The 25468-nt window shown below is 42.0% G+C and overlaps 1 protein-coding gene across 6 annotated transcripts in view; it reads right to left on the bottom strand.

The window, feature by feature from the left end:
- The window catches only part of LOC147701399 (beta-1,4-galactosyltransferase 3-like), a 243792-nt gene that overhangs the window by 192339 nt on the left and 25985 nt on the right, over positions 1-25468 (bottom strand). For 5 of the 6 annotated variants that reach the window (XM_086930078.1, XM_086930079.1, XM_086930076.1 and 2 more), the window contains exon 2: positions 482-1143. In XM_086930078.1, coding sequence (XP_086786204.1) covers positions 482-755 — 274 coding nt within the window. In that variant the 5' untranslated portion in view covers positions 756-1143. Of the gene's footprint in view, positions 1-481; positions 1144-1548; positions 1759-25468 lie in introns of those variants that run through there. The other variant, XM_086930077.1, reaches the window with a different exon arrangement.

The raw sequence follows: 25468 nt of genomic DNA, 5'->3' as shown, positions 1-25468 counted from the left end.
CATTTTGCAAAAAGCTATCGTTGCGCTCTGATCTGCTAACAATTTGAAACTTGTTAATTATACGCTGTATTTGCACAGCCTAATAATACCTGCAAAAATAGTGACGCACTCAGTGGTACAAAACGTTTCTTTACTTAAGCTACACAGAAGTTAAGCGACGATTTACACCGTCAGAAACAGCATCAGATCTAAGCAGCTTTCTCGGCTGACACTAACTTATGAGCCAACACTGAAGACTGCATCATCAGCAACGGCTTGAGGACAAACATGAGTCACTAAGGGTGATTCACTTTCTCGCAGACACATTAGACACAACATAGCTCCTACTAGGTCTGAAGGTCGGATTAGTGAATCTGCAGACAAGGAACTAATCAATCAACTCTGTTTGCACTACAGGCTGCATATCGAACGTGGAAGCGAGACCTTCATAGACGCAATGACATTTGAAGACAGTACAGATACTCTGTAAATAATGACATACCCAGTAACGGGGAGGTCTTCGGGCACTTCGGCAGCTCCTGCTCTCCAATGCTGGGTTTCATGATCAGGCTTAGATTGGCATAGACATCTCCAGGGTGAGACGAGTTCAGGTGGGCACCAACTGCAGGACCCGCTGCGGAAGGAGGACCTCCTTTGTACAGAATTCCAAAGAAGTAAGACATCCTTTTCCGGTAACCTTCCCGGTACAGGAAGGCCATGACCACGAGCTGGACACACAAAAACATCAGCAAGTAGCGCCCCTTGGCAAAGCCCATTTTCACTTGAAACGGGTGGATGTCTGGTGCGGAGACAGTGCGAGCGATCCCGAGAAGGCAGTCTCAGAGAAGGCGGACACAATCAGAGTGTAGTAAGATATTTTTTTAAAAGCCGCTTCTGTAAGAGCACCGAACACTGGGACCATCGAAGAAAGGGGGAGAGGCGGGAAGCAACCCTAGATCTCGCTAGATTCGCGGAGCACAAAGGCGGGGGTTCCAAAAAGCCAAGGCACTTTGTCTTTGAGCGGTCAGGTAGGAGTCCCGGCGAGATAAACTGGAAGGGCATTCAGTCCTCATAGCTTGCTCCAATGCACAGAATCTTCAAAGTGGATTTCTTCGCAGATTAAATGAAGTTTAAATGCAGTTTAAATGCAGCAGATGTTCCAGCCTGTAGAAAGAAAAAAACATTTACACCAAATTATGATTGTCGGGAGCTTTGTTCGGTATGTCACAGTAGTAAACGTACAGGAAAGCATAGTTTGGCAGCCTTCAAGATCCAAATGGAAAGCAGTACCTTAAAAGGATATTAATGTTTCGGGGACAGTGTTTCCATGGTGGATTTATAACTCGGAATACAAAGGTCGAGGAAAGTACATGGATACACACACTCTGCTTTCAACATTGCCCCCAATAAAAACTAGCGTTCGCTTCTGGACTGACATCAATGATGAAAAGGCACTCAATTCGAGTCTTAAAAACACATGATCCGTTCAATCACCACCTGTACATATCGTGAAGAGCATCGTAACATTTTGATTCACACAGCTTAGCGTCGAACTGTCCATGGGTTTACCTTCATTCCACGGAGCGGTTCGGTCACATAAGGATAAAGCGAGTTTGAAGCTTGAACGGAGGCGCTCCTGCGCCTTCGCTAGTATTTGCCTACTGAAAGCAGGACCCGTCTGCAGCAACAAGAGCGCATCGGTTCGCCAGCGAAGCAGCCTCTGGCCACAGTCCTCACGGGATTGTGTCCGATTACACAAACAGGTTCAACAGGAAAACCAATAAATTAACTACGAGCGGCACAACACCTCCCTCTCCCCACCCCTCCTCATCCCTCCCCACCTTCCGTGTCTTTATGCTACAGGCGCATGAACGGAAGGACTTAAACATTTTCTTGTCGAAGTGCAAGTAAAATTCATGTTAGCTTCAACATTTGAAATCTTTTATAGCGGTGTGATTGTTACAGCAGGTTAGAGTGATGAAATACGGCAAACACTTCATAAAAACAATGGTTACGTCCTTGCCCCATTGCACTGAATTTTGGGTAGCAACATGGAACCTTTTTGCCACACCTAGCTAAGCGATGTAGGCAAGACCTAAACATTATAAAGTATTACAAAAGAAATTACAAACAAAACAAGGAAAGAAAAAGGGACACATTAGGCCACCAGTCCTGGACACTGGAAGAGGTTCCTTTGCACAAGTAGAAGAATGCTATGACTTACTGAGAGAGATGAGAGCCAATGGCTGAAGTGGGTGTGACCTACTGCCCTATGCAGTATGATGTGGTAGCCAGAAGCAAAATACGAATGGCACTCCAACAGCCCAACATATGAAGATGGTTGACTGAAAACCCGATCAAACTAAGCATGTGCATTTTTTATACAGTTTGGGAGAAAAAACAAAAGAGCTAGGCTAACTCCAGACAAACAAACATTTGCAATGCAATAGGTCTCGCATTAGGAAAGTTTGAGGTATTGGTATTGCAAATGACACATTTTATTTATGTGTTGGTATTGAAAGTAGGGAAATTACTAGCTGCGTCATTTACAATGCCAATATTTTTAACTTTTGCAAACGTGACACCTATAGCATTCTAATGCAATGTGTTGTATTTACATGACTTTGTAGTATTAACCCCTTGCAGGCTTGTGACGGAACCGTTCAGTCACAAGCCTCGGGTGAGCTGTGCTTGTGATGGAACGGTTCCGTCACGGCCCGCTCGCCACGCCTGCGCTGACGTTTTAATGGGCGGGCGGGTTCGTGACTGAACTCTTCCGTCACAAGTACAGCTCACCCGCGAGCCGTGACGGAGCGGTTCCGTCACAAGCATGGAACTAGCGCGCGGCCGCCCCATCCCCTTAGCGCTGCGGCGGAATAGCCGTCGCAGCGAAGGGGTTAATATTACAAACAACAATGGCTTTTATTTGTTTTAATAAATAATACTTAAATAAAAGTTATTGTAATGTATAATGGCAATAGCTTAAACTTTTGTAAATAACTTATGGGAAGATTATGTTCAGTGTATTTTACTGTGATGAAAATCCAAGAACAGAAGTGAAATATTAACATTATTTTGTACATTTCTAATAAAGCTTAAAACATTGAGAGAACATATTAGAACCAGTTGTTGTTGATTGGTTGCAAAGAGTGGTGTTGTGGCGTTGAGTGGTGCCGTGGCGTTGAGTGGTGCCGTGGCGTTGAGTGGTGCCGTGGCGTTGAGTGGTGCCGTGGCGTTGAGTGGTGCCGTGGCGTTGAGTGGTGCCGTGGCGTTGAGTGGTGCCGTGGCGTTGAGTGGTGCCGTGGCGTTGGAGGGTGCCGTGGCGTTGGAGGGTGCCGTGGCGTTGGAGGGTGGACTTGGGTTCTGTAGTTGTCTTGCGTGTGGAGTTGGAGGGTGGACTTGGGTTCTGTAGTTGTCTTGCGTGTGGAGTTGGAGGGTGGACTTGGGTTCTGTAGTTGTCTTGCATGTGGAGTTGGAGGGTGGAGTTGGAGGGTGGAGTTGGAGGGTGGAGTTGGAGGGTGGAGTTGGAGGGTGGAGTTGGAGGGTGGAGTTGGAGGGTGGAGTTGGAGGGTGGAGTTTGAGTATTGTGAGGGTGAGGTTGTGAGGGTGAGTGAGGGCGTGTAAGGATGAGGGTGTGAGGGGGTGTGAGGGTATGAGTGTTGAGAGAGGTGAGGGTCATTGAGGGTATGAGTGTTGAGAGAGGTGAGGGTGAGTGAGGGTGAGTGATGGTGTGTGAGGGTGAGGGGGTGAGGTGTGAGGGTGAGGGGGTGAGGTGTGAGGGTGAGGGGGTGAGGTGTGAGGGTGAGGGGGTGAGGTGTGAGGATGTGGGTGTGAGGGTGTGATGAGGTGTGAGGGTGAGGGAGTGAGGGTGAGTGAGGGTGAGGGAGTGAGGGTGAGTGAGGGTGAGGGAGTGAGGGTGAGTGAGGGTGAGGGAGTGAGAGTGAGTGAGGGTGAGTGAGGGTGAGGGAGTGAGGGTGAGTGAGGGTGAGTGAGGGTGAGGGAGTGAGGGTGAGTGAGGGTGAGTGAGGGTGAGTGAGGGTGAGTGAGGGTGAGGGAGGGTGAGGGAGGGTGAGGGAGGGTGAGGGAGGGTGAGGGAGGGTGAGGGAGGGTGAGGGAGGGTGAGGGAGGGTGAGGGAGGGTGAGGGAGGGTGAGGGAGGGTGAGTGAGGGAGGGTGAGTGAGGGTGAGTGAGGGTGAGTGAGGGTGAGTGAGGGTGAGTGAGGGTGAGTGAGGGTGAGTGAGGGTGAGTGAGGGTGAGTGAGGGTGAGGGTGAGGGTGAGTGAGTGAGGGTGAGTGAGTGAGGGTGAGTGAGTGAGGGTGAGTGAGTGAGGGAGAGTGAGTGAGGGTGAGTGAGGGTGAGTGAGTGAGGGTGAGTGAGGGAGGGTGAGGGAGGGTGAGGGAGGGTGAGTGAGGGAGGGTGAGTGAGGGTGAGTGAGGGTGAGTGAGGGAGGGTGAGGGAGTGAGGGTGAGTGAGGGTGAGTGAGGGTGAGTGAGGGTGAGTGAGGGTGAGTGAGGGTGAGGGAGGGTGAGGGAGGGTGAGGGAGGGTGAGGGAGGGTGAGGGAGGGTGAGGGAGGGTGAGTGAGGGTGAGTGAGGGTGAGTGAGGGTGAGTGAGGGTGAGTGAGGGTGAGTGAGGGTGAGTGAGGGTGAGTGTGAGTGAGGGTGAGTGTGAGTGAGGGTGAGTGAGGGTGAGGGTGAGGGTGAGTGAGTGAGGGTGAGTGAGTGAGGGTGAGTGAGTGAGGGTGAGTGAGTGAGGGAGAGTGAGTGAGGGTGAGTGAGGGTGAGTGAGTGAGGGTGAGTGAGTGAGGGTGAGTGAGTGAGGGTGAGTGAGTGAGGGTGAGTGAGTGAGGGTGAGTGAGTGAGGGTGAGTGAGTGAGGGTGAGTGAGTGAGGGTGAGTGAGTGAGTGAGGGAGGGTGAGTGAGTGAGGGTGAGGGTGAGTGAGGGTGAGGGTGAGTGAGTGAGGGTGAGTGAGTGAGGGTGAGTGAGTGAGGGTGAGTGAGGGTGAGTGAGGGTGAGTGAGTGAGGGTGAGTGAGTGAGGGTGAGTGAGTGAGGGTGAGTGAGTGAGGGTGAGTGAGTGAGGGTGAGTGAGTGAGGGTGAGTGAGTGAGTGAGGGTGAGTGAGTGAGGGTGAGTGAGTGAGGGTGAGTGAGTGAGGGTGAGTGAGTGAGTGAGGGTGAGTGAGTGAGTGAGGGTGAGTGAGTGAGGGTGGGTGAGAGGGTGGGTGAGAGGGTGGGTGAGAGGGTGGGTGAGAGGGTGAGGGGGTGTGAGGTTGAGGGGGTGTGAGGTTGAGGGGGTGTGAGGTTGAGGGTGTGTGAGGTTGAGGGGGTGTGAGAGTGGGATGTGTGAGGGTGGGTGAGGGTGAATGAGGGTGGGTGAGGGTGAATGAGGGTGTGTGGGTGTGTGAGGATGTGTGAGTGAGGGTGTGTGGGTGAGTGAGGGTGTGTGGGTGAGTGAGGGTGTGTGGGTGAGTGAGGGTGTGTGGGTGAGTGAGGGTGTGTGGGTGAGTGAGGGTGTGTGGGTGAGTGAGGGTGTGTGGGTGAGTGAGGGTGTGTTGAGTGAGGGTGTGTTGAGTGAGGGTGTGTGGGTGAGTGAGGGTGAGTGAGGGTGTTTGAGGGTGAGTGAGGGTGTTTGAGGGTGAGTGAGGGTGTTTGAGGGTGAGTGAGGGTGAGTGAGGGTGTTTGAGGGTGAGTGAGGGTGTTTGAGGGTGAGTGAGGGTGTTTGAGGGTGAGTGAGGGTGTTTGAGGGTGGGTGAGGGTTGTGCACAGAGGAGACGAGTAGGGTGAAAAACTGAGCCATTGCTGGGACTTTTCGGGTAAAATACTTGATGAGAACCCAGGCCAGTATAATGCTGTCTTCTGCGTGCAAGTCTGAGCGCCCCCCTCCAATTGGGGGGGGGGGGAGGGGGACAAGTTGACAAGCAGCTGGGGAGGGTTTAAATAAGGGCACTAAGCCCTGAGTTACGACAACCCCCCCCTCCTTGCAATGAGAAGAAGGAATGAGGAATCGCCGGGAAGAGGAACAACTGACCTGAGGACAAGAACTGAAACCTGACCGTGAGCAGCGAGTTGGAGCAGAGCAAGTACGATTCGCAAGGACCGAAGGTGCGAGGGCAGCGATTCACAAAGACCACGGGGGGACAAGCTGAAGAGTTTTCAGGACTTACGGGGCACTTGAAGTCAATACAGCAGTGCCTTGGGTTGAGGCGGGAGGCCCAGCCTGGAGTTACGAGGACCAGCGATCCAGTCATGCATCGCAAGGCGGGTATAGGTGTGGGCGGCGGGGCCCCCGATACGGCAGATGTGTGAAAATAAAGCTGACTTCGGGTCGGGATCCAGAAGGTTGCTGGTAGCATAGGCGGACAGAGGGTGGGGGTGCAATGTAGCTTAATCAAATATGGCTTTACATGGAAGGGGATTTAATTACAGGCACCCCCATTTACAAAGGGATCAATCGGCGCACCACGTCTGGAAGTGTCTTCATTGCGAAAGTCTCTTTGTGGATAGTTGAGCATAAAGGCCACGCTGCTATGTTAATTTTCACGACACCGCGGGGGTAAGAGTGGAGTTGAGTCAAAAACACCTGAAAGTTCACCCTCCCCCAATAAAACGGCCCCCATAGGAGGCGGGAACCCCTTGTCTAGTAAGGGCGATGTAGCATGTTACATAGTGCCACAAGAGAATTGTAGCTAAGCTTTTATTGTTGCAACCAGAACGATTAGCTCGGCTCCAGCAGCGCGCAGGGTTTGCTGCGAGGTGTTCGAGGCAGAAGTGAAACAGGGGGCGGTTCAACTCACAGGGCGCACGGTACTCGGTAATTTAGTAAATAACGTTTGTTCAAGTGGGTTGAAGTACGTTCTCAGTTGGAGCAGACAGCAGCTAATTCTTGCTATGGCAGCATACAGTGATAATAAAAGAGTGTTTTCCATTTCCAAGGTGCTTTTAGAAGTGCAGGTTGTTTTTATTTTATCCCAAATTATTGTTTATTGTATCAGTCTGTACGTATTTATTTATTTATTTAGGTAACACTTAATGCTTCTAAAAGCAACAGAACATGGTAGTAAGCAAAGCCCCAAGCGTCCGTGAAAGAAGTGAAAACAATGGAGGAAGGGTGACGAGACGCATGGGGAGCAATAGCCTTTGATGTGCCGGCCGGCCATGCAGTGAATAATTTGGGGAGGAGAAATGCCGGCCTGAGGCCGAGCCCAAAGCAAAAGATGGCTTTGATGTGGAGGCAGGCGGCAAGCTCGTGCACGAGGTGTGCACTTCTCAAAATCCGCTGGAGAGCCCCATGGCAGAAAGTATGGTTTGGCTGCATTAGGGCTCTTTTCTATTCCTGCGGAATAGGAAAGTGGCGAGCCCTAAAAAACAATGATGCATTTCCACACGTATTAAACGATGTGCAAAAGATCAATCATTCGAGACAGCAGTGATCCAGTGCCGATACAGAAAATCTGTCTCAACAACACTACCAAACACCATGATACTCACCATTAATCATAAACTTTCGCAAGGCCCATAAGAAACCGAGACAAATATTGGGCAACTGAATCATGTGACTTAATTAACCGGAACTATTCACAATCTATTTACACATTATATACAACTGCAGTTTGTCATCATCATGAAAATAGAACGAAAACATCTAATTAAGTCACTTGGTAAATGGATCAACTGATGGTAACTAGACTAAGAATAAACATGACCAGCTTGTCATTTCAAAATCTAATTTATTAATTTTATTATCAAACAGAGCATTTTTTAGAATTTAGAAATCTTTTTATTTGCAAATGAAAATATCATTTATTCAAAGTGAAGGCATATTAGACTGACATTTCAAAACAGAATCAGCTTGCAAAGAATTAAAGCAGAAAAGGTCTCATCCCCTAATTTCTATTTCCCTGACTAGACTCATTAAAACCTAAAGGAAAAGTCATTAAATCAGCTATCCTTACGTGTGTCAAAAGTCCGACAGCACTTCACGCCCTTCAGGAATCAGGAACGAGCCAGCAGACCTCCTCTCATGAAGTCAGGTTTTATACCCTTTCTCTATCTAAAACTTACTAATTCTGCATTCCTTCAACAAAATCCATGCTTCTAATTGGCTGGATCACGTCAGCCCACTGTTAGGTCATTCATTTCTGACCAAGTCCGGGGCACATCATAAGCCCTTATTGTTCTTAGATTTACCATCCTTCTAGCTTCCTCAAAAAAGCAACATTCGTCCGAATGCAAAGTTCACTTCCTACCCTTGGCAGGCTTTCGAGGCTTTTTGTCCTTGGTCCTTAAAACACATTCGTCTTGACCATAACGCTTCTGATTTATTCTTTGTTTAATCAGCAAAAGAGAATTCCTCTTCCTGCACGTGAGTGAAGGCTTCACTCTGGTCAAGTTTTATATTTTCTTTCAGCACTGCCAACAATTTTCTTTTGGGCCGGTTCGAGAACTAATATTCAAACAAACACAAAACTTTAATTAATTTGAGTAATGAAAATTATTCTGTTACCCACCCTCTTTGCTAAACTTATCCCATTAGTTTATGTTATCTAGCTTTAGGCACATATAAGCAGCGTTTTTATTTACCATCTTCTTTTTAGGCCAGCAGGATTTTCCACGAGCCTTTGCCACATATAAGACACGACATAGACAAAAGCACATTTAAAATAGGCACATGCCATTAAACAGCCTCAATTAATGTTGACAAAATCAATAGACAAGGTTAGTTCATTATTTTTCAATGTACTTGCAAATGCAACATAGAGCATGTAAATTAGTCCGGTGTGTCATGAATGTATTTTAATCTAGGTTGATTAGTACATTTTTGTGCATAAACTCATTAATACGATTATTATGGAAGTTTACCTTCGCGAGTTAAAATATAATTCATTTCTGAACCTCGCTTCATCAACTCCCTCATCTGGTGATATCAAAATCACCAAATAATACCCAAATTTTACCAACATTTTTTACTTTTGAAGACATGTTTTGAACACCCTCTGTGTTAGTTTTTCTAAACTCCTGACTCAGCAGTTAGTCTACAACTCTCATATTGTGCATTCCGAAACTCTTCCAATTCTATCTCCTTCTCCCGTTACTTTCTGAGTTTATAAATCCTTCTCTTTCCCTCACATACTTCTTTCTCTTGTGTATCATGCAACTAATTTTTAACAAAAGTGTCACTATGACTATGATTATTACAGGATAAAAGTATTTTGCCAATGATTGAACTGCCAATCTCTCGAAACCAGTTTCCAAATGCTGTAAATCTTTTGCTCAAACGTTATGAAAAATTGTCATCTTCCAGGGGTTCTATTTCTGAATGAAATTCAACAATGCTGGACATGTAAAATCCCACAAACTCCTCCTTTTGCTAGCAGAATGTCTAATGCAAGACGGTTCTGCATTACCATACTTCTCATGGCAACAATTTCTGTGTTAACTAATTGGAAACCACTTGCGGTGTCCGTGGACAATCTATCTACAATTGTGGAAACTTTTCTGATTTTGATTGCATTAAAAGATATTCCCACCATAGGTATTTTTGCACCAAATATGTCACCCATGATTTCTGAAAAACTTTCCCTCCTGTACCTGTTCAGATGTTTGCCAATTTCGAATGAACCTTCTGCATTTCTGTCCACATGAAATTTTTCGGGAAAAACCAAACCAAGATAGCACGTCCCATGCGAATGGTCCGGGAGGCTAAAGTAAGCTTTGTTCCCACAGACAAAATAAATTCCAGGAAAAATTGGGTCTTTGCCACCTTTAAATCCCCATCACCCTATGATACGATAAGTATCCTCACATTGACTTGCACCCACAAAGAAATTATCATACAAAGTATTCTCTCCTAATACAGAATTTTCCACTAACAGGTTAATCTATGTGAATAGCAGCGTACCCATTTCCACCATTGAGCTTTTCATCCTCAATTTGCCAAAACTTTGATTTAGTTTGTTTCAGCATCTCATTTCTCTTGTAAATCGCTCTTCTCACCTCAACCAAATTTAGAAATGATTTTTCTTCAGCTCTCATTTTGCATGTTAAATTGTTTTTAAAAGCGTACTCATAGGTAAGTTCATTAATCACTAAAAACAATTCCCTCATCCGTTTAGCAGGTCTTACTTTGTTCAAGCTATTTACAACTTTCAAATTTGCAAAAATGTCGTCATAATCTGAGTAATAGTACTTCAGACGACGAGTTTGATAGAACAAACTAGCTATAACACTGCATGTAATGCCATAAGTAAGGGGAAGCATGTTATAAGTAACCCCATCTGAAACAGAAGCAGGAAGCTTCACACAGGCGTAACAGTCCTTCACATCCATAACTTTTACATATTCTGACAGAAGTCGTGAAAAGAACAGGGATGTGGAATTCCTATAGCCCGACGCCCAAGACCTATTGTTTGGGGTCAAGGGCAACAAGTTTTAATGTGTATTTTGTCCTTGGGACAAGTAGGCCCAACTTCCTGCAGCACAAACCCTTTGGCTGCCAGTTTGCAGTACAACATTAAAGGTCAGGGAAGGGCACTGCCTGCAGTTAAGTTAATATTCGTGTGGATATGTTAAAGCTGTTCAAATTTGAATTCATGGTACGTTAATTTAAAGCCTTTATTATTAGGGTGAACGCTCTAAATAAATGTAAATTCTGGCTCCACTCCAGTATAAAAATTTATTTACACGGTTTCAAAGTTTAGCAATATAAGGCTATGCATAATGCTCCCAGAATGCTCTATGATTAGATACAAATATTTGCAGAAGCTTGAAAGCAAGATTAATGATTCTTAGCTTTCAATATAAAGTGTTCCTAAATGAAAGTAGGGAAAAACACATTTTGCTAAACAACTGTAAAATTTCAGGTACCATTTCTTTGCAGCGTCATTTAGTAAAATGTGTTGATGCATGCTAGTATTTCCCAAAGATATTCATATTGGAAAATCAGAGTAACCAGTATCAATAAGATTATGGAAAACATAAAAATATACAAGCATTGGCAAAGCCAGTAGGTCTGAAATTGCTGGTCAGTGTTTTAGTTTTAGAAATACGTGACTTGTTTTGGCATTGTTTTTGTAAAACCTTATTGATGTGAGAGCTGCCGGGCCCTCACCATTACAACAAACATTGCCAAAAGCAAAAATTGTTTTTGGTCTCAAAAAGCACACACTGCCAAATTAGTTATTGGCACTGAACAAAACTATGTTGTGTGCCGATATGCTCCTTGTGAAAGAGCAGAATGCTGTCACTCACAGTGAAGCCAGCCAATACAAAGAGAGAGAGGGAATTTCAGTAAACCCACAAGGTCATGTTAAGGCCAGACAAAATTAGGGCCCCAATTATTAAAGAAAGTCTCAAAAGTGCACCCTTGGTATATGTACTTGCATTAAGTTTAGTTATATGGTTTTCGTGAATTCACAAGAATTTACAGAAGTAGGACAAGAAATTGTAGTCCTAGAAAATATTTGTGAACTACATTTTAGCATGAGAAATATGTGCATGTGTAGATTTGCTCATGCGAAAACCTGAGTGTTTCCAAGTTCATTTTCCCTCCAACCACTTTTTTCCTAACTCTGGAAGAAGGTTTGTGTCTGTCATTATCAGGAGTACATTTCCAACATTTCTCAGTATGGGACAAGATTAGAGAAGAGTTGTTGAAAGCCCTTAAACATGCAGGTTAGTAGGTTTGCACAGACTCAAAAGGGCATTCCAACCCTGAAACTATTGCTTACCACTACTTCAGTCTCAGTATGTAGATCTGCCGAAACATGGCAACATAAAGGAATTGCTGGTATTCAAACACTACCATATTATGATCCCTGGCATAATCAGAGAGGCTATATAAGAGCTCTTATATAATGAGATTGCTGCCATAATTTGTCGCCGCATTACATGGCACCAAAGGGACAAGTGGATTTTGTTAGAGGACAAGTAGATTTATGAAGCAATCTGCCCCATGGACAAGCAGATATTTTAATAAATTCCACACCCCTGAAAGAATTACTAGAAAAATCACCAACAGATCCATCTTCGTGGATCTCTGGTTTGTGCTCAATAACTGTTAGTTTTGCCATTATGTTTAACTTGTTTAGTTACTACTTTACTGGTCATGTTAGCTTTGTATTTTTCTTTATGTATCCTAAAAGGAAAGATGACTGCCAAAATCAACCAAACCAAAATTATTAGGATCACACAAATAGAAGACATTTTACAGCATCTTCTAAAAATAGTACACCTTGAATTGTCAGTATTAGGCTTTTTTTTTTTTTTTTAAACAAGAGTTTTTAACTTAAATCAAAAACAAAAATTCTAAAACAAAAATTTAAAGTACTTTTTATATATACACCTCCCCTTTTAATTTTTTTTTTAACTTAGTAACAATCTAACAGCTTTTCTTCGACCTCACGTCTTACATCAATGTGTTTTTCCAGCTAACACAATTTCTTCGACCTTATGTCACCTAACACAATTTCTTCAGCCTTATGCCAAAAATAAACCTCAACCTGAAAAGAAAACAACTTCAATCATTGTCACTGGTTTCTTCTAAATCCTCCTGACTACTGCTACTAATTTCCACTACTGGTGGAATTATAATATAAGTCCACTCAGGGGATTTGTACTTTTGGTTGGGCTTCAATACTCTTTTTGCTCTACTGCTAATCACTTCTATTTTCTCTCCTATCTGATTTTTCTTATCAGACTCACCCTTTTGACTGAATATCTCATTAATTTGCTCTTTTGACTTGTTCACCAATTTGAATATTAAATTTTCTTTTGGCCAATTATATCCTTTTCTTATGAATTTCTTCTTTGGCTCAGTTTTGTTACATTCAGCTCTCCAAGCTCTTTTTCAGAATTTTCTTATTTCAGAATCTTCATAACTTTCATCTGAATCAGTCTCTGAGACTTCGAATTTATATCTAGGATCTTCTTTACTCGGCAGTGTCACTCCGTTAGGAACATCATCCTTATATACCTGGTACTCAGTAATTTGTCGTCTTCTTCTGGAATTACTTCCAACTTCCCAGTTTCAGAATTCTTGTTCCTGCTTTTAGAGCTTTTAATCTGCTTTTCAATACTCTCCTGATCTTGATTTTCTTCTGACTCAGATTCTTTTTCTGCTTCTTTTTCTAGCAAATCTTCATCATTTTCTGAATCTAGAATCACAATCTCTAGATCTTTTTCATTCAATGCCTGATCCACATCTGATTCTTCCAGATGTCGACCCTCTTGTCGATTTTCAGAATCTGGATTCTCTTCAGGTTCTTCTTCAGAGTCTGAATCAGCTGTCGTGTCACGATCCTCATCAGGATTATCAGGAGGTGGTACACAAATGGTGTGGCTCGCGTCAACCCACCTTTGCATTTAACTGCATTTGTTGTGACTAATATCACCGGTCTTGCTTTTTGCCACCTGGGTACTAAACAGTTTCTTCTCCGGTGTACTTTTGTTCTTACCCAGTCTCCTGGTAACAGATCATGAGCTTGCTCTTTTTCTTTTGAAATCACATCAGTTCCCACCTGATGGAATACAGAAGTCATCACATCAGACAAGTTCTTGCAATATTCCATAATTGTACTTTCATTAATACTTAATAGCTTATTAACTGGAACAAATGCTTGTCTCATGACTCTGCCCATGAGGATCTCATGAGGGCTTAGACCTGTCTTTATCTGGTGTACTTCTCAAAGTCATTAGAACAAGTGGAAGTGCATCTGTCCACTTCATTCCTGTAACCAGGCACATCTTGGCAATTCTATTTTTTATTGTCCCATTAATTTGTTCAACACAACCTGACGCTTCTGGTCTGTATGCACAGTGTAGCTTTTGTTTTATATTCAGGGCTTCACAAATCATTTGTAGCAATCGGTTTTCAAAATGTGTGCCACGATCACTTTCAACTGTAACTGGAAATCCATACCTAAGTATGATTTCTCTCAAAAGCAATTTTGCTACAGTAACTGAATCATTGTGACGTGTTGGGAACACTTCCACCCATCTTGAAAACAGACAGACAATCACTAGGACATATCTTAATCTGTTGTGGGGTGGCATGTCAATGAAATCCATTCGCAACCTGGTAAAAGGACCACCCTCCCGTCCTATGGTTCCCATGCTCACAACTCAACTGTTTTTCTGTTTGGATTAATTTGTTGGCAGATCAAACATCTCTGGCAAAGTGATTCTGCAATAATCCTAAATTTTGGATTAAACCACGTTTGCCTAAACAACCTGCTCATAGAGTCTCTTCCTAAAGGTCATGGACCAGGGTACACCCGTGCCATGTCAGCAATCATGCTATTTGGCATTACTTGTCTGTCATCTTTATAAACCCAAACCTCATCTTCCTCCTGCTGTCTGCAACCTGCTTTTAGCCACGTATCCTTTTCTTCATCATCTGCCTCATCTTGTAGATCTTTTACTCCTTGCCATGTCTCAACTACAGATCTTACCATAAGTGAGTTCAAAACACGTTCATTGTCTTTTTCCCCGATTAATTAAAAAAAAAAATTCGCACAGTATCTTGCAATCTCATCAGCAAAGGAACCTTTAGTAATATAGTCCTCGCCCTTTTTATGTGCTGCACATTTTACAACAGCAATTTTTTCTGGTAACTGAATGCCATCAATCAATCTCTTGATTAATTTTGCATTCCTGATCCGTGTTCCCGCAGAAGTCAAAATAACCTCTTTGAGACCAAAGCTGGCCATAGTCATGGACTACGCCATATCCATACTGACTATCAGTCACTATGGTAATCTTTTTTCCTTTTGCTCTTTCACATGCACGAATTAAAGCAATTAATTCTGCCACTTGAGCTGAACGAATTCCCTCAAGAGAGGAACCCTCAACTACTTCTGCAACTGTACAGACAAAATATGCTGCTCTCAGAATGCCCTCATCTGTTCTTAGGCAGGAGCCATCAACAAAGTAAACAAAGTCTGATTCTGGCAAGGGTACATCTTTTATGTCTTGCCTGGGTTTAGTGCAGTAATCTAAAACATCCAAGCACTCGTGGTCAACATCAGTCTCGTTCTTGATTTCAGTAATAGTACCATCAGGCAACAATGTGGAAGGGTTTAAATTCACACATCTTCCTATTGAGACATTATCTGATCCCAGAATAGTTCTCATATATTTGGTCAACCTGATACTTGTCAAATGTTGTGTTTTGCTTCTGGTAAGAAGAATTTCAACCAAATGAGGTACATACACTTTTACAGGAAACCCCATTATGATTCATTCACTCTGCTCAAGGCTTACACTTGTTGCAGCCACTGCTTTTAAGCAACCTGGCAATGCTTTTGCAACAGAATCAAGAACAGCTGAGAAATAAGCTATTGGCTTTCTCAGTTTTCCATATCTCTGAATCAGAACTGATAATGCACAACCTTCTCTTTCACTGCAGTACAGCTCAAATTCTTTGTCATAGTCTGGCATTCCCAATGCTGGAGCTTCACACAAACTACTTTTTAGCTGCTCAAAAGCTTCTAACTCAGTTTTTGTTAGGGTAATCGGGTCTTTTATGTCTGCTTTTGTCAGTCTCTGCAGTGGTTTCGCAATTACTGAAAATCCACTAATCCATTGACGACAATAGCCTACCATTCCTAGAAACATTCTGACTTGTCTCTGTGTTGTTGGAGGTTGTATTGCTCGAAACATTTTTATTTTCTCAACTGTCACTTGTCTGATTCCTTTTGCAATCCTGTGACCAAGATATTTTACTTCTTGTTTGCAAAACTGTAATTTTGCTGGTGACACTTTATGTCCCTCATCTGCCAAACGATTCAAAAGCGTAATGGTATCGGTTACACAATTTTCTCGTGTTTTTGCAGCCACCAGAAGATAGTCAATATACTGCAACAATTTTTATTTACCAGGTAAATCTAGATCTTCCAAAGATTTCTTTAACAAATAAAAATAGATGGACTCAGTATACCCTTGACGGATACAACACCATGCTAAGATGCGATCTTGGAATCTGAACGCAAACATTTGTTGGCTCTCTGGATGCAGTGGAACTGTAAAGGAAGCATTACATAGGTCTATGACCGTGTACCATTCTGCATCTTGCGGAATCTGATATAGAATTACCGCTGGGTTTGGTACAATTGGACAACATGGAACAACTATCTGGTTAACCTCTCAGGTCCTGAACAATCCTATAAGTTCCATTTGGCTTTTAGATCCCCATAATTGGTGAATTACATGGGCTGCTCTCAATTTCTTTTAAAACACCTTGTTTTATAAATTTCTCAATCACAGTAATGACACCTTCAATAGTTTCAGCTTTCATTTTATACTGAGGAATGTTTGGTAAATCTACTCCTTGTTTTACAGTAATTTTTACTGGGTCCACACGTTTCATTAAACCCATTTCATCTCCAGTTAAATCCCAGATTTTTGCATTAACTGTCTTTCAGTTCTTCAGGTAAATTATTTTTATCAAAAGCAGGAAATAGATTATTTTCTTCTTCAACCATTAGCATTGTTAGCTTGTATAGATCATCTTCTTCCAAAGTTTGGAGCTCAATACCATCCGGTGAGCAATATATTTTGCAATTCATTTTACATAAAATGTCCCTCCCTAATAGGTTTACAGGACTGCCGTTACAGACTACAAATCTGTGTTTCTTTAAATTTTCCAATTTCGACTTTAACTGGATCAGTTGAATCTTTTTTAATCTGTTGATTTGCTACGCCAACTACTTGGATGGTCTCACCAGAGAGAGGAAGGTTTTCTATTTTCACTGATCTAACAGTAGAACGGGTAGCACCTGTATCCACTAGAAAAGTGATTTCTACATCATTCACTTTACCATTTACAAATGGACCAGCCTGATCTACCTCAAGAGTGGCTCCAAGCACACACTCTTCCTCCTCTCTCAGGCAACGTCATGAGTAATCCTCTGAATCACTTGCTTCATTTTCTTTTAACCAAAATTGTTGAGAAACATTTGACACATTTACTCTTGGTGATCTGTTTACCTGTTCACCTCCGCAGAATCCTGTTTCAGGACTGTATCTCTGCCCATTCACACAGTTTGGAAGTGGCGGTTGTGGAATTTGGCTCTGCTGATTCACTAACTGTCGCTGTAGCTGTTGCTGCTGATTTATCTCACTCTTCATTTGTGGATTTAATGATGCATTTTTTAAATTTCTGGGCGGATTCTTACATTCACGCTTCCAGTGTCCGATTTCGCCGCAATTAAAACATGGGAGCTTCTGCTTGAGCTCTTCAATATTCACAATACATTTTGGTTTATTGAAATTTCCTTTAAATTTGCCTTGATTCTGATGAAAAATTTTATTTTCTAAGGTCGCTATTTGCGGTTCAGCTACCTTCACCTGTGTCCACATTGCTTTTTCCTTAAGCTTCTTTTGCTTGGCATCTATCTTGTCACTGCAGTATTTTGCTTTTCTCTGAATGTCGTCAACTGTGAGTGATTGCCAGCCGACAATTCCATTTCGAATCATTTCACCAATGTCAGGTCTCAAGCCATAAACCTGTATATTAAGTGGCTCATGTCTTTCTCACTTAATGTTTCGTAGCCACTGTATTGTTTAAATACCAGCAGTAATCTTTTATAAAATGAATGTACTGACTCTTTTGGTTCTTGATTTGTTTTGTCAATTTTAACCTAAACTACTTCTTTTGGGGCAATTTTGTTTTTCAAACACACAATTACTTTGTCATATAAATCCATGACATCTGCTGAAGGAGCACCTGTTATTTTATCTCGAGCTGGTTCTTCCTTGGGCCAACTTACAGAAATTTTACATTCTGTCCAAAGATCTGATGGGACAACAATGTCAATCCACAGAACTTTAGAAACTTCAATGAATCTGTCTACCTGGCGATACCATTCTACTGACTTTACTCTCAGCCGAGGAAAATCATTTGTAAACAGTAGAATGTCCTGTCTTGTCCAAGGGACATGGACGTACCCTCCACCAGCTATTTCTCTCATAGGAAACTAATTTGCAACTTCCCCTCTTTCTCTTTTTTCTTCTTTTTTTGTCCATTTCACTCTCCATTTGCTTAATTCACCTAATCTTTTCAGAAACACAATTCTTTTACATGAGGTATCCTACCTGTGGTGTTCAAATTTTCAATCTTTTTCAGAAAAATACACTCTAATGTTTTTGCAATTGTTTGTCTACTCAAATCTATTTCTAATTCAGCAACCATTTCCTCTAATTGATCATACTTGTTTTTTGTTTTCCATTGTATGCTTTTGCAAATAAACAATAATTCATCATCCTGATATAGCTTTAAATTGTCAGTTCCAATTGTGCCAATAATTAATTCTTCTATATTAATTCTTCTAAATCTGCTTTCAATTTTGCAACATCAAGTAGTTTAAATTCAGGGGTCTGTGGAGTCTGTGTTAAATCTATTTTATTCATGCTCTTTTCTGGAGATCCAGAATCAGATCCTGCAACAGATGGTGTCTGATCATTTGACAAACTTCGATTTTAAGTTAAATCTGGTATTGTTTTTTCTCGATATATTTCTGATAAATCTGAATAAAATTTTTCAGCCACTTTCTGAATTTCCGCATTTAATGGAACAGTCAGAGCTGAGTGTCTATTTTCTCTTTGGTCAAAAACCGGTACAACAGGACTAATTGTTACTGGTACTGTTACTGCTTCCATCCCTTTAGTTAATTGCTGTATTAATTCCTCCATTGCTCTTAAATATTCCGAAATTACTGGTATATTCCCAAGTTTCTCTGTTCTTATTACATTCCTTGAGAATTCATTTCTCTGTTCTGGAATCTCAGGATAATTTCTGTTCTCTCCTGATGAATTAGAATTACTTCTTGTCCCTACTCTTTCAGGTAATTTTTCATTTTTCTGATTTAAACTTGGTGAATTTTCATCAATTTCTCTAAGAGGTGCACTTGGAGAGGTTCCTGAAGAAATTCTCGGGGTAGACCATAGACCATGAACAATCTGGTTGATAAGGTGGCGGTTTGCGTTTTGTAATATAAATTTCTTCTAAAACCGCATCATCTAATTCTTCATAAATATTACTTTTCTTTTGGGTATTCTTTTGACCTGGTGTTTCAGTAATCATCACTCTTACTGTGTACAAACCATCACACATGTCTGCACATCTCCATCGACGCATTCTATCCTCATGAGTTTCCCTATTCATGTCTAATTTAGGACCTCTTGTTATACCTCTGGTTTCTCGCTCGAGTTCAATCATCTCATCATCCCATTCAACTAAAGCCTCAAATTGAGTAGGTCTAGGCTTTGGCGAAAGAGCCGTCATTTTTTCTCTCAAGTTTTTCAAAACTTTAATATTAAATGACCCATCTTCCGGCCATACTAATACACCATCATCTTTGGTATATTGCATCCAATTGTCAAACCAAAGGACAGTATAATAACCATATTCACCTTCCATATATGCTGCGGGTGTATTGTACTTATGAAGTAATTTTCCACCACACGTTTCAATTTTCTGATCGGTGCTGAATATATTTTTCAATTTCTGAAACCATGTAGGTTGCTTTTCCTCTTTTCTGTACCAATAACTCATGTCTTAAAACTATTACGATCTTTTCCAAATTAAGCGGAAGTATTTCTTTGTCGTTCCGCTACTCTAGCCAATCCGTGCGCGAAACTCACCAACAAGCCAATCAGGTTAAGCCACGTCACTACCTTGCTCAACCAATGGAAGTTCTGTTTTCAGAAAGGACCAATCAGCTATCAGCTCGTTTTGGTCACATGAACCAATCAGTGCGCTTGCTGTGACGTATGTTAACCAATCACAGTGCGAACCTTGTGACGTATGCTGCCGCTGCAGCTTCGCCGTCTCAGCTCGGTAAACACACCCCTCCTTTACAAAATATTTTCACAGCGCCATTTTGACAATTCTTTCAATGAAATTTAATTAGTAAATACAGAAAAACAAACCTGTTTCGCTAAATAAAGCAATAGTTTTCTCAATCATGTGAGTGTTCTTTCTCTGAAATAGACAATGCTATTCTCACAAAATCATTTATACACATTCAAACAGAAAACCCTAACCACGCATACAAAAAATCTTTGGTAGGACTTTAAACTGCCAATAGAAAATCCTCATTCGCCAGTAAGAATAGAAGACGCTTCCTTACCCTTCACTCAAGCTTGGATAAATCCTATTACTCTTTTCACAGCGAGTTTTAAAACAGGCTCCTAGTCCCAATACTCAAAGCTACAATTTCATAGAGAATCCTCACTATACATTTAACCTATCACACCTAAAATTCCTAAACTTGTGCTGTAAGTCCACAACACTAGCCATATGTCAATACCACTATTTTGAAACAGAACAAATGCATTGTGTAACTTCTTCTGTTACACTACTCTTTTGCCGGTAACGAGGAATTTTCACACAGCTGGAAAAAACCTTTCGACTACATGTAACAAGAAAACAAACTTAACATGTTTTAGACATGGATCCTATGTAACTACCATGTAGCATGTCAGTTCCCATAGTAACCGTACCTCTGCTGCTAAAGAATTGATCCAGCACCCCTACAGAAAATCTGTCTCAACAACACTACCCAACACCATGATACTCACCATTAATCAAACTTTTGCAAGGCCCATAAGAAACCGAGACAAATACTGTGCAACTGAATCATGTGACTTAATTAACCGGAACTATGCACAATCTATTTACACATTATATACAACTGCAGTTTGTCATCATCATAATCATGAAAATATAACGAAAACATCTAATTAAGTCACTTGGTAAATGGATCAACTGATGGTAACTAGACTAAGAATAAACAAGACCAGCTTGTCATTTCAAAATCTAATTTATTAATTTTATTATCAAACAAAGAGCATTTTTTAGAATTTAGAAATCTTTATTTGCAAATGAAAATATCATTTATTCAAAGTAAAGGCATAGTAGACTGACATTTCAAAACAATCAGCTTGCAAAGAATTAAAGCAGAAAAGGTCTCATCCCCTAATTTCTATTTCCCGGACTAAACTCATTAAAACCTAAAGGAAAAGTAATTAAATCAGCTATCCTTACGTGTGTCAACAGTCCGACAGGACTTCACGCCCATCAGGAATCAGGAACGAGCCAGCAGACCTCCTCTCATGAAGTCAGGTTTTATACCTTTTCTCTATCTAAAACTTACTAATTCTGCATTCCTTCAACAAAATCCATGCTTCTAATTGGCTGTTTCACGTCAGTACACTGTTAGGTCATTCATTTCTGACCAAGTCCGGGGCACATCATAAGCCCTTATTGTTCTTAGATTTACCATCCTTCTAGCTTCCTCAAAAAAGCAACATTCGTCCAAATGCAAAGTTCACTTCCTACTCTTGGCAGGCTTTCCAGGATTATTGTCCTCGGTCCTTACAACAAGAACACATTCGTCTTGACCATAACGCTTCCGATTTATTCTTTGTTTAATCAGCAAAAGAGAATTCTTCCTGCACGTGAGTGAAGGCTTCACTCTGGTCAAGTTTCATATTATCTTTCAGCACTGCCAGCCATTTTCTTTGGGCCCGTTCGAGAACTAATATTCAAACATACACAAACTTTAATTAATTCGAGTAATGAAAATTATTCTGTCACCCACCCTCTTTGCTAAAGTTAACCCATTAGTTTAGGTTATCTAGCTTTAGGCACATATAAGCAGCGTTTTTATTTACCATCTTCTTTTTAGGCCAACAGGATTCTCCATGAGCCTTTGCCACATATAAGACACGACAGACAAAAGCACATTTAAAATAGGCACATGCCATTAAATAGACGCAATTAATGTTGACAAAATCAATATACCAGGTTAGTTCATTATTTTTCAACGTACTTGCAAATGCAACATAGAGCATGTAAATTAGTCCTGTGGGTCATGAATGTATTTTAATCTAGGTTGATTTGTACATTTTCGTGCATAAACTCATTAATACGATTTATTATGGAAGTTTAACTTCGAGAGTCAAAATATAATTCATTTCTGAACCTCGCTTCATCAGCAGCAATGTTATTGTTGTCAATGCATGGAGGTTGATGTTTTTTGTGATGCCAACTGAATAACGGAGGTCCTTCTCTGTGCATGATGTAGAGCTACGGCTGCAGCAATAACAAGAACTGGTCTTGAACTTGAGGATTTTCTTATTTTGTATTATATTTATTATGTCTCTTTAATAGTCCGTTTCTGACAGAATTTTTAAATATTTCACAAGCGGCTCTGGGCAGGATGGTCTTACACTTACTGCAGCTTGGAGAGGCACATGGCCCATAACAGGGTCAAAGTGACCTGGTGCAACATGAGCTCATGTACTGGGGGAATCTAGTCATACATGAACAACATCAGCAGCACACTCCCTACTTGCATGATCGTCTATAACGGTGGCAATACATACCACGGCCATTAGCCATGCACATAATGGTGGACTCCCTTAGGTCTCTCCAACTTGAAAAGCTCTTCAATCACGGAGTTAAAATGTGACTAACCAAAAAAAACAATAGCTACATCCATGAAAAGAGAAGACCCTACATGACCCAAGATCAAATACACCACAGGGATGTGTACAATGACGACCCAACGTCACAAAGTGTTCAGTTTTGAGCCAAGGGCTGACTGAAACAAGCATTGGCATAGCCAATAGGTCTCGCCTTTGGGACCTTATAAGTGTTTGGTTATCCAGCACAATATCCTTGGTGCAACAACATCAACTGTTGCATGGCTAAACACTTATAAGGTCCCAAAGGAGAGACCTATTAGCTATGCCTTTGCTTGTTTTTTAAAGACGTTTATCTGCGAGTAAAAGGTTATTTGGATTTGGTATAAGGAGAAAAATTGTTAGCATTACTGAAGATTCTAGGATGGAGAAACACCCAGCCAGACATGAATAATAAAAAAATAGAGCTACGCTCAACCAGTTTGCCAGGTGTCTCTCCATGTTTGCTTGGTGTCTGCCAGGTTCTCCCAATCGCCACAGAGTAACCAATCCCCAGAGCACAGGTGAAAACTCCCAGTAACTTGCAAATCAAACATTAGCAGGGGTACACCTGCAGCCAGGCAGCACATCAACCCTTAGTAGGGGTGCAGCACATCAACCCTTAGTAGGGGTACAGCCCAGCCAGGCAGCACAGCCTGCTGAGGACACACATGGCCCCAAAATATATAACCGAATACAAGAGGAGCACAGCAGAGGACATAAAGAGATCCCAACCAGGTCAGAACAGTGGCCTTTTAAAACTGGTAGACAGCAAAGGCAATGGCGCTGAGCAGTTATCACAGACAAACTGAATGCTTCTAAGAAGAGACCACAGGAAGAGTAAAGATGTCAGTCAACTTACCATGGAAGCAAAGGAGATCTAGCAGCAGATATCAAAAAAAGACTGATGAGCTCTAAATGGATTAACACTGAAGGACTCTGAAGACAGAAACTACAAAGCTCTGAATGAACAAACACTTAAGGGCTTTGAATGGATATGCATTAAAGTCCTCTGAATAAAGTAACTGTGAAAAAAAGCTCAGCATGAACCAGAAAAATACGGGAGGGCTCAAAGCCCTGAACAGTGGGCCATGAAAAGGCTCTGTAAAGGCCACTGAGGACAGGCCAGAAAAACACAAAATATCTTATGATAGAAGCAGTAAGTCATTAGTCAGCAAGTCCTCCCTTATGAAATTCATAAATAATCGATCTTTTCAGGAGAAGAGCTGGGTCAAAGGTTCAATCCCAGGGAGCCCAGAAGAGCGTAAAAGGGTGGGAACAGAAGAGCTGGAGAACGAAAGTGAGGCAGGAAATGGGGGATTAGTGACTGAGAAGGTGGCGGGAGAAACAGAGTACAATAGAGCGAAAGCTAAAAAGAGTGCAACAGAGATCAAAAGTGTGTGAAAGAAGAAGTGCATGTGAGAACAGAAATATCACGAGAGTGGCTGTTTAGAAGGCAGAAAATGCAGAAATCAGGAACTAAAGTGAGCTCCAAGAAGAAGAGATGGTGGTAAAACGAGAGTCAGAGAAATTAGGTCAGACAGAGTGAGCCACAGAGAAAGAAGACAGAGAGGGCGGATTGAGTGAGTGGCCGGTACATGTGGGCAAGGAGAGAGAGGGAGATGAAGTAGGGAGCAGGAGGTGAGCCCGCGAGTGGTGCACGCACGCTTGGGAGAGCAGTCTTCACTTTTCAAGCACTGCACCAGAGCTTGTGGCGTGGATGCCGCCACAAGCACAAGTGTAGTGCTTGAAAAGTGAAGACCGATGGCTAAAGGCCTTCCTAGAGCATCGCATGCTCACCGCCTAGGCGAGACCTAAAATTGAGTGGTACCAGGACAGTACTTGAGCAGTTGCTCCATGTAGTATTAACACCTCACATCAACTCAAATTTAGGACAACAACAGACCTCAGGTGCTGGCCCCACTACCAATATTTGGGCAGGTTTGGGGAGGAGAGCACTAGAGGATGGCATTTGTCAGCAACTTAAGACAAAACCAACAGTAAGGAGTTGCCAGTTAACGTCCAGCACAATTAAATAACCACATCGCCCCTTCTCCCTTGCGTTTGCTGGCATGCTCAACATACCACTACCTTCTTGCACAATGAACACTGGCCACACCCTCTTCATTGGCAACTGAAGTGCCAGTGTAAATTACTTGGCACACTAGTCACCGCAGAAAGCTGTCCTTACCAAGTTTAAAAAGGTAGTTTCTGCTGGAAGCACTTGCTTGTTATACTAAATGACAAACAAAATCAGAATGTATGGGTAACTGCTTGGGACCTGCAGTCCAGACCAAAGGATACTAAATGTCCACCCAACAGTAATCTAAATCATCATCCGGTGATTTTGGCAGAGAGCCCCTTCACATTAAGAGCATTCTGCTAGGGTAAATTATGCTTTCAAGTTAACTTGTTGAGCTCAAAGTGTGCATACAGTGTCATGCACTCAGCAACACTGGCATGTTTAACTTTGAGGTATGCAACTGCAGATTGTGGGAGAGAGGATGAGGGACAAGACCAGTTTCTGTTACAAGTTACATATAATTAAAAGAACTGGGAACCCAGGAGACATTTACTAAGGTATATTTTCCAAGAGACATCTATAGTGTTAAAATGTACCTCCAGCCTCCATCCAAGAAAATCTTCTACATCCTATGTTTTCCAAGAGACATCTATAGTGTTAAAATGTACCTCCAGCCTCCATCCAAGAAAATCTTCTACATCCTACCACCTTCTCTGGACTGTCATTTTGTGTTTCGGAAACCAGCCTGCAAAGCAGATCACACGCACCAACTTTGAGTCGATATTTCGTGAAGTGATCTACAAGATAGACAACTTATCTGTAGTTGTCAAAAAAAGAGGCAATTTCTCTGCAGCCAACTCCTTCATGTATGAAAACTCATTACTAGCTATACACATTTAACATGAAAAGTACAAAGTGTGCGCCCTCAAGACTATAAATTAAAATTGAAAAAGAAATTGTAAAGACAGCAAGCACCTAAGTGGACAGCATCCTGAAAACATTTT

Source organism: Lissotriton vulgaris, chromosome 7, assembly GCF_964263255.1.
Source record: "Lissotriton vulgaris chromosome 7, aLisVul1.2, whole genome shotgun sequence".
NCBI lineage: Eukaryota > Metazoa > Chordata > Amphibia > Caudata > Salamandridae > Lissotriton > Lissotriton vulgaris.
Note: the sequence above shows the minus strand (reverse complement) of the source record. Positions and strands in the feature narration are given on the sequence as shown.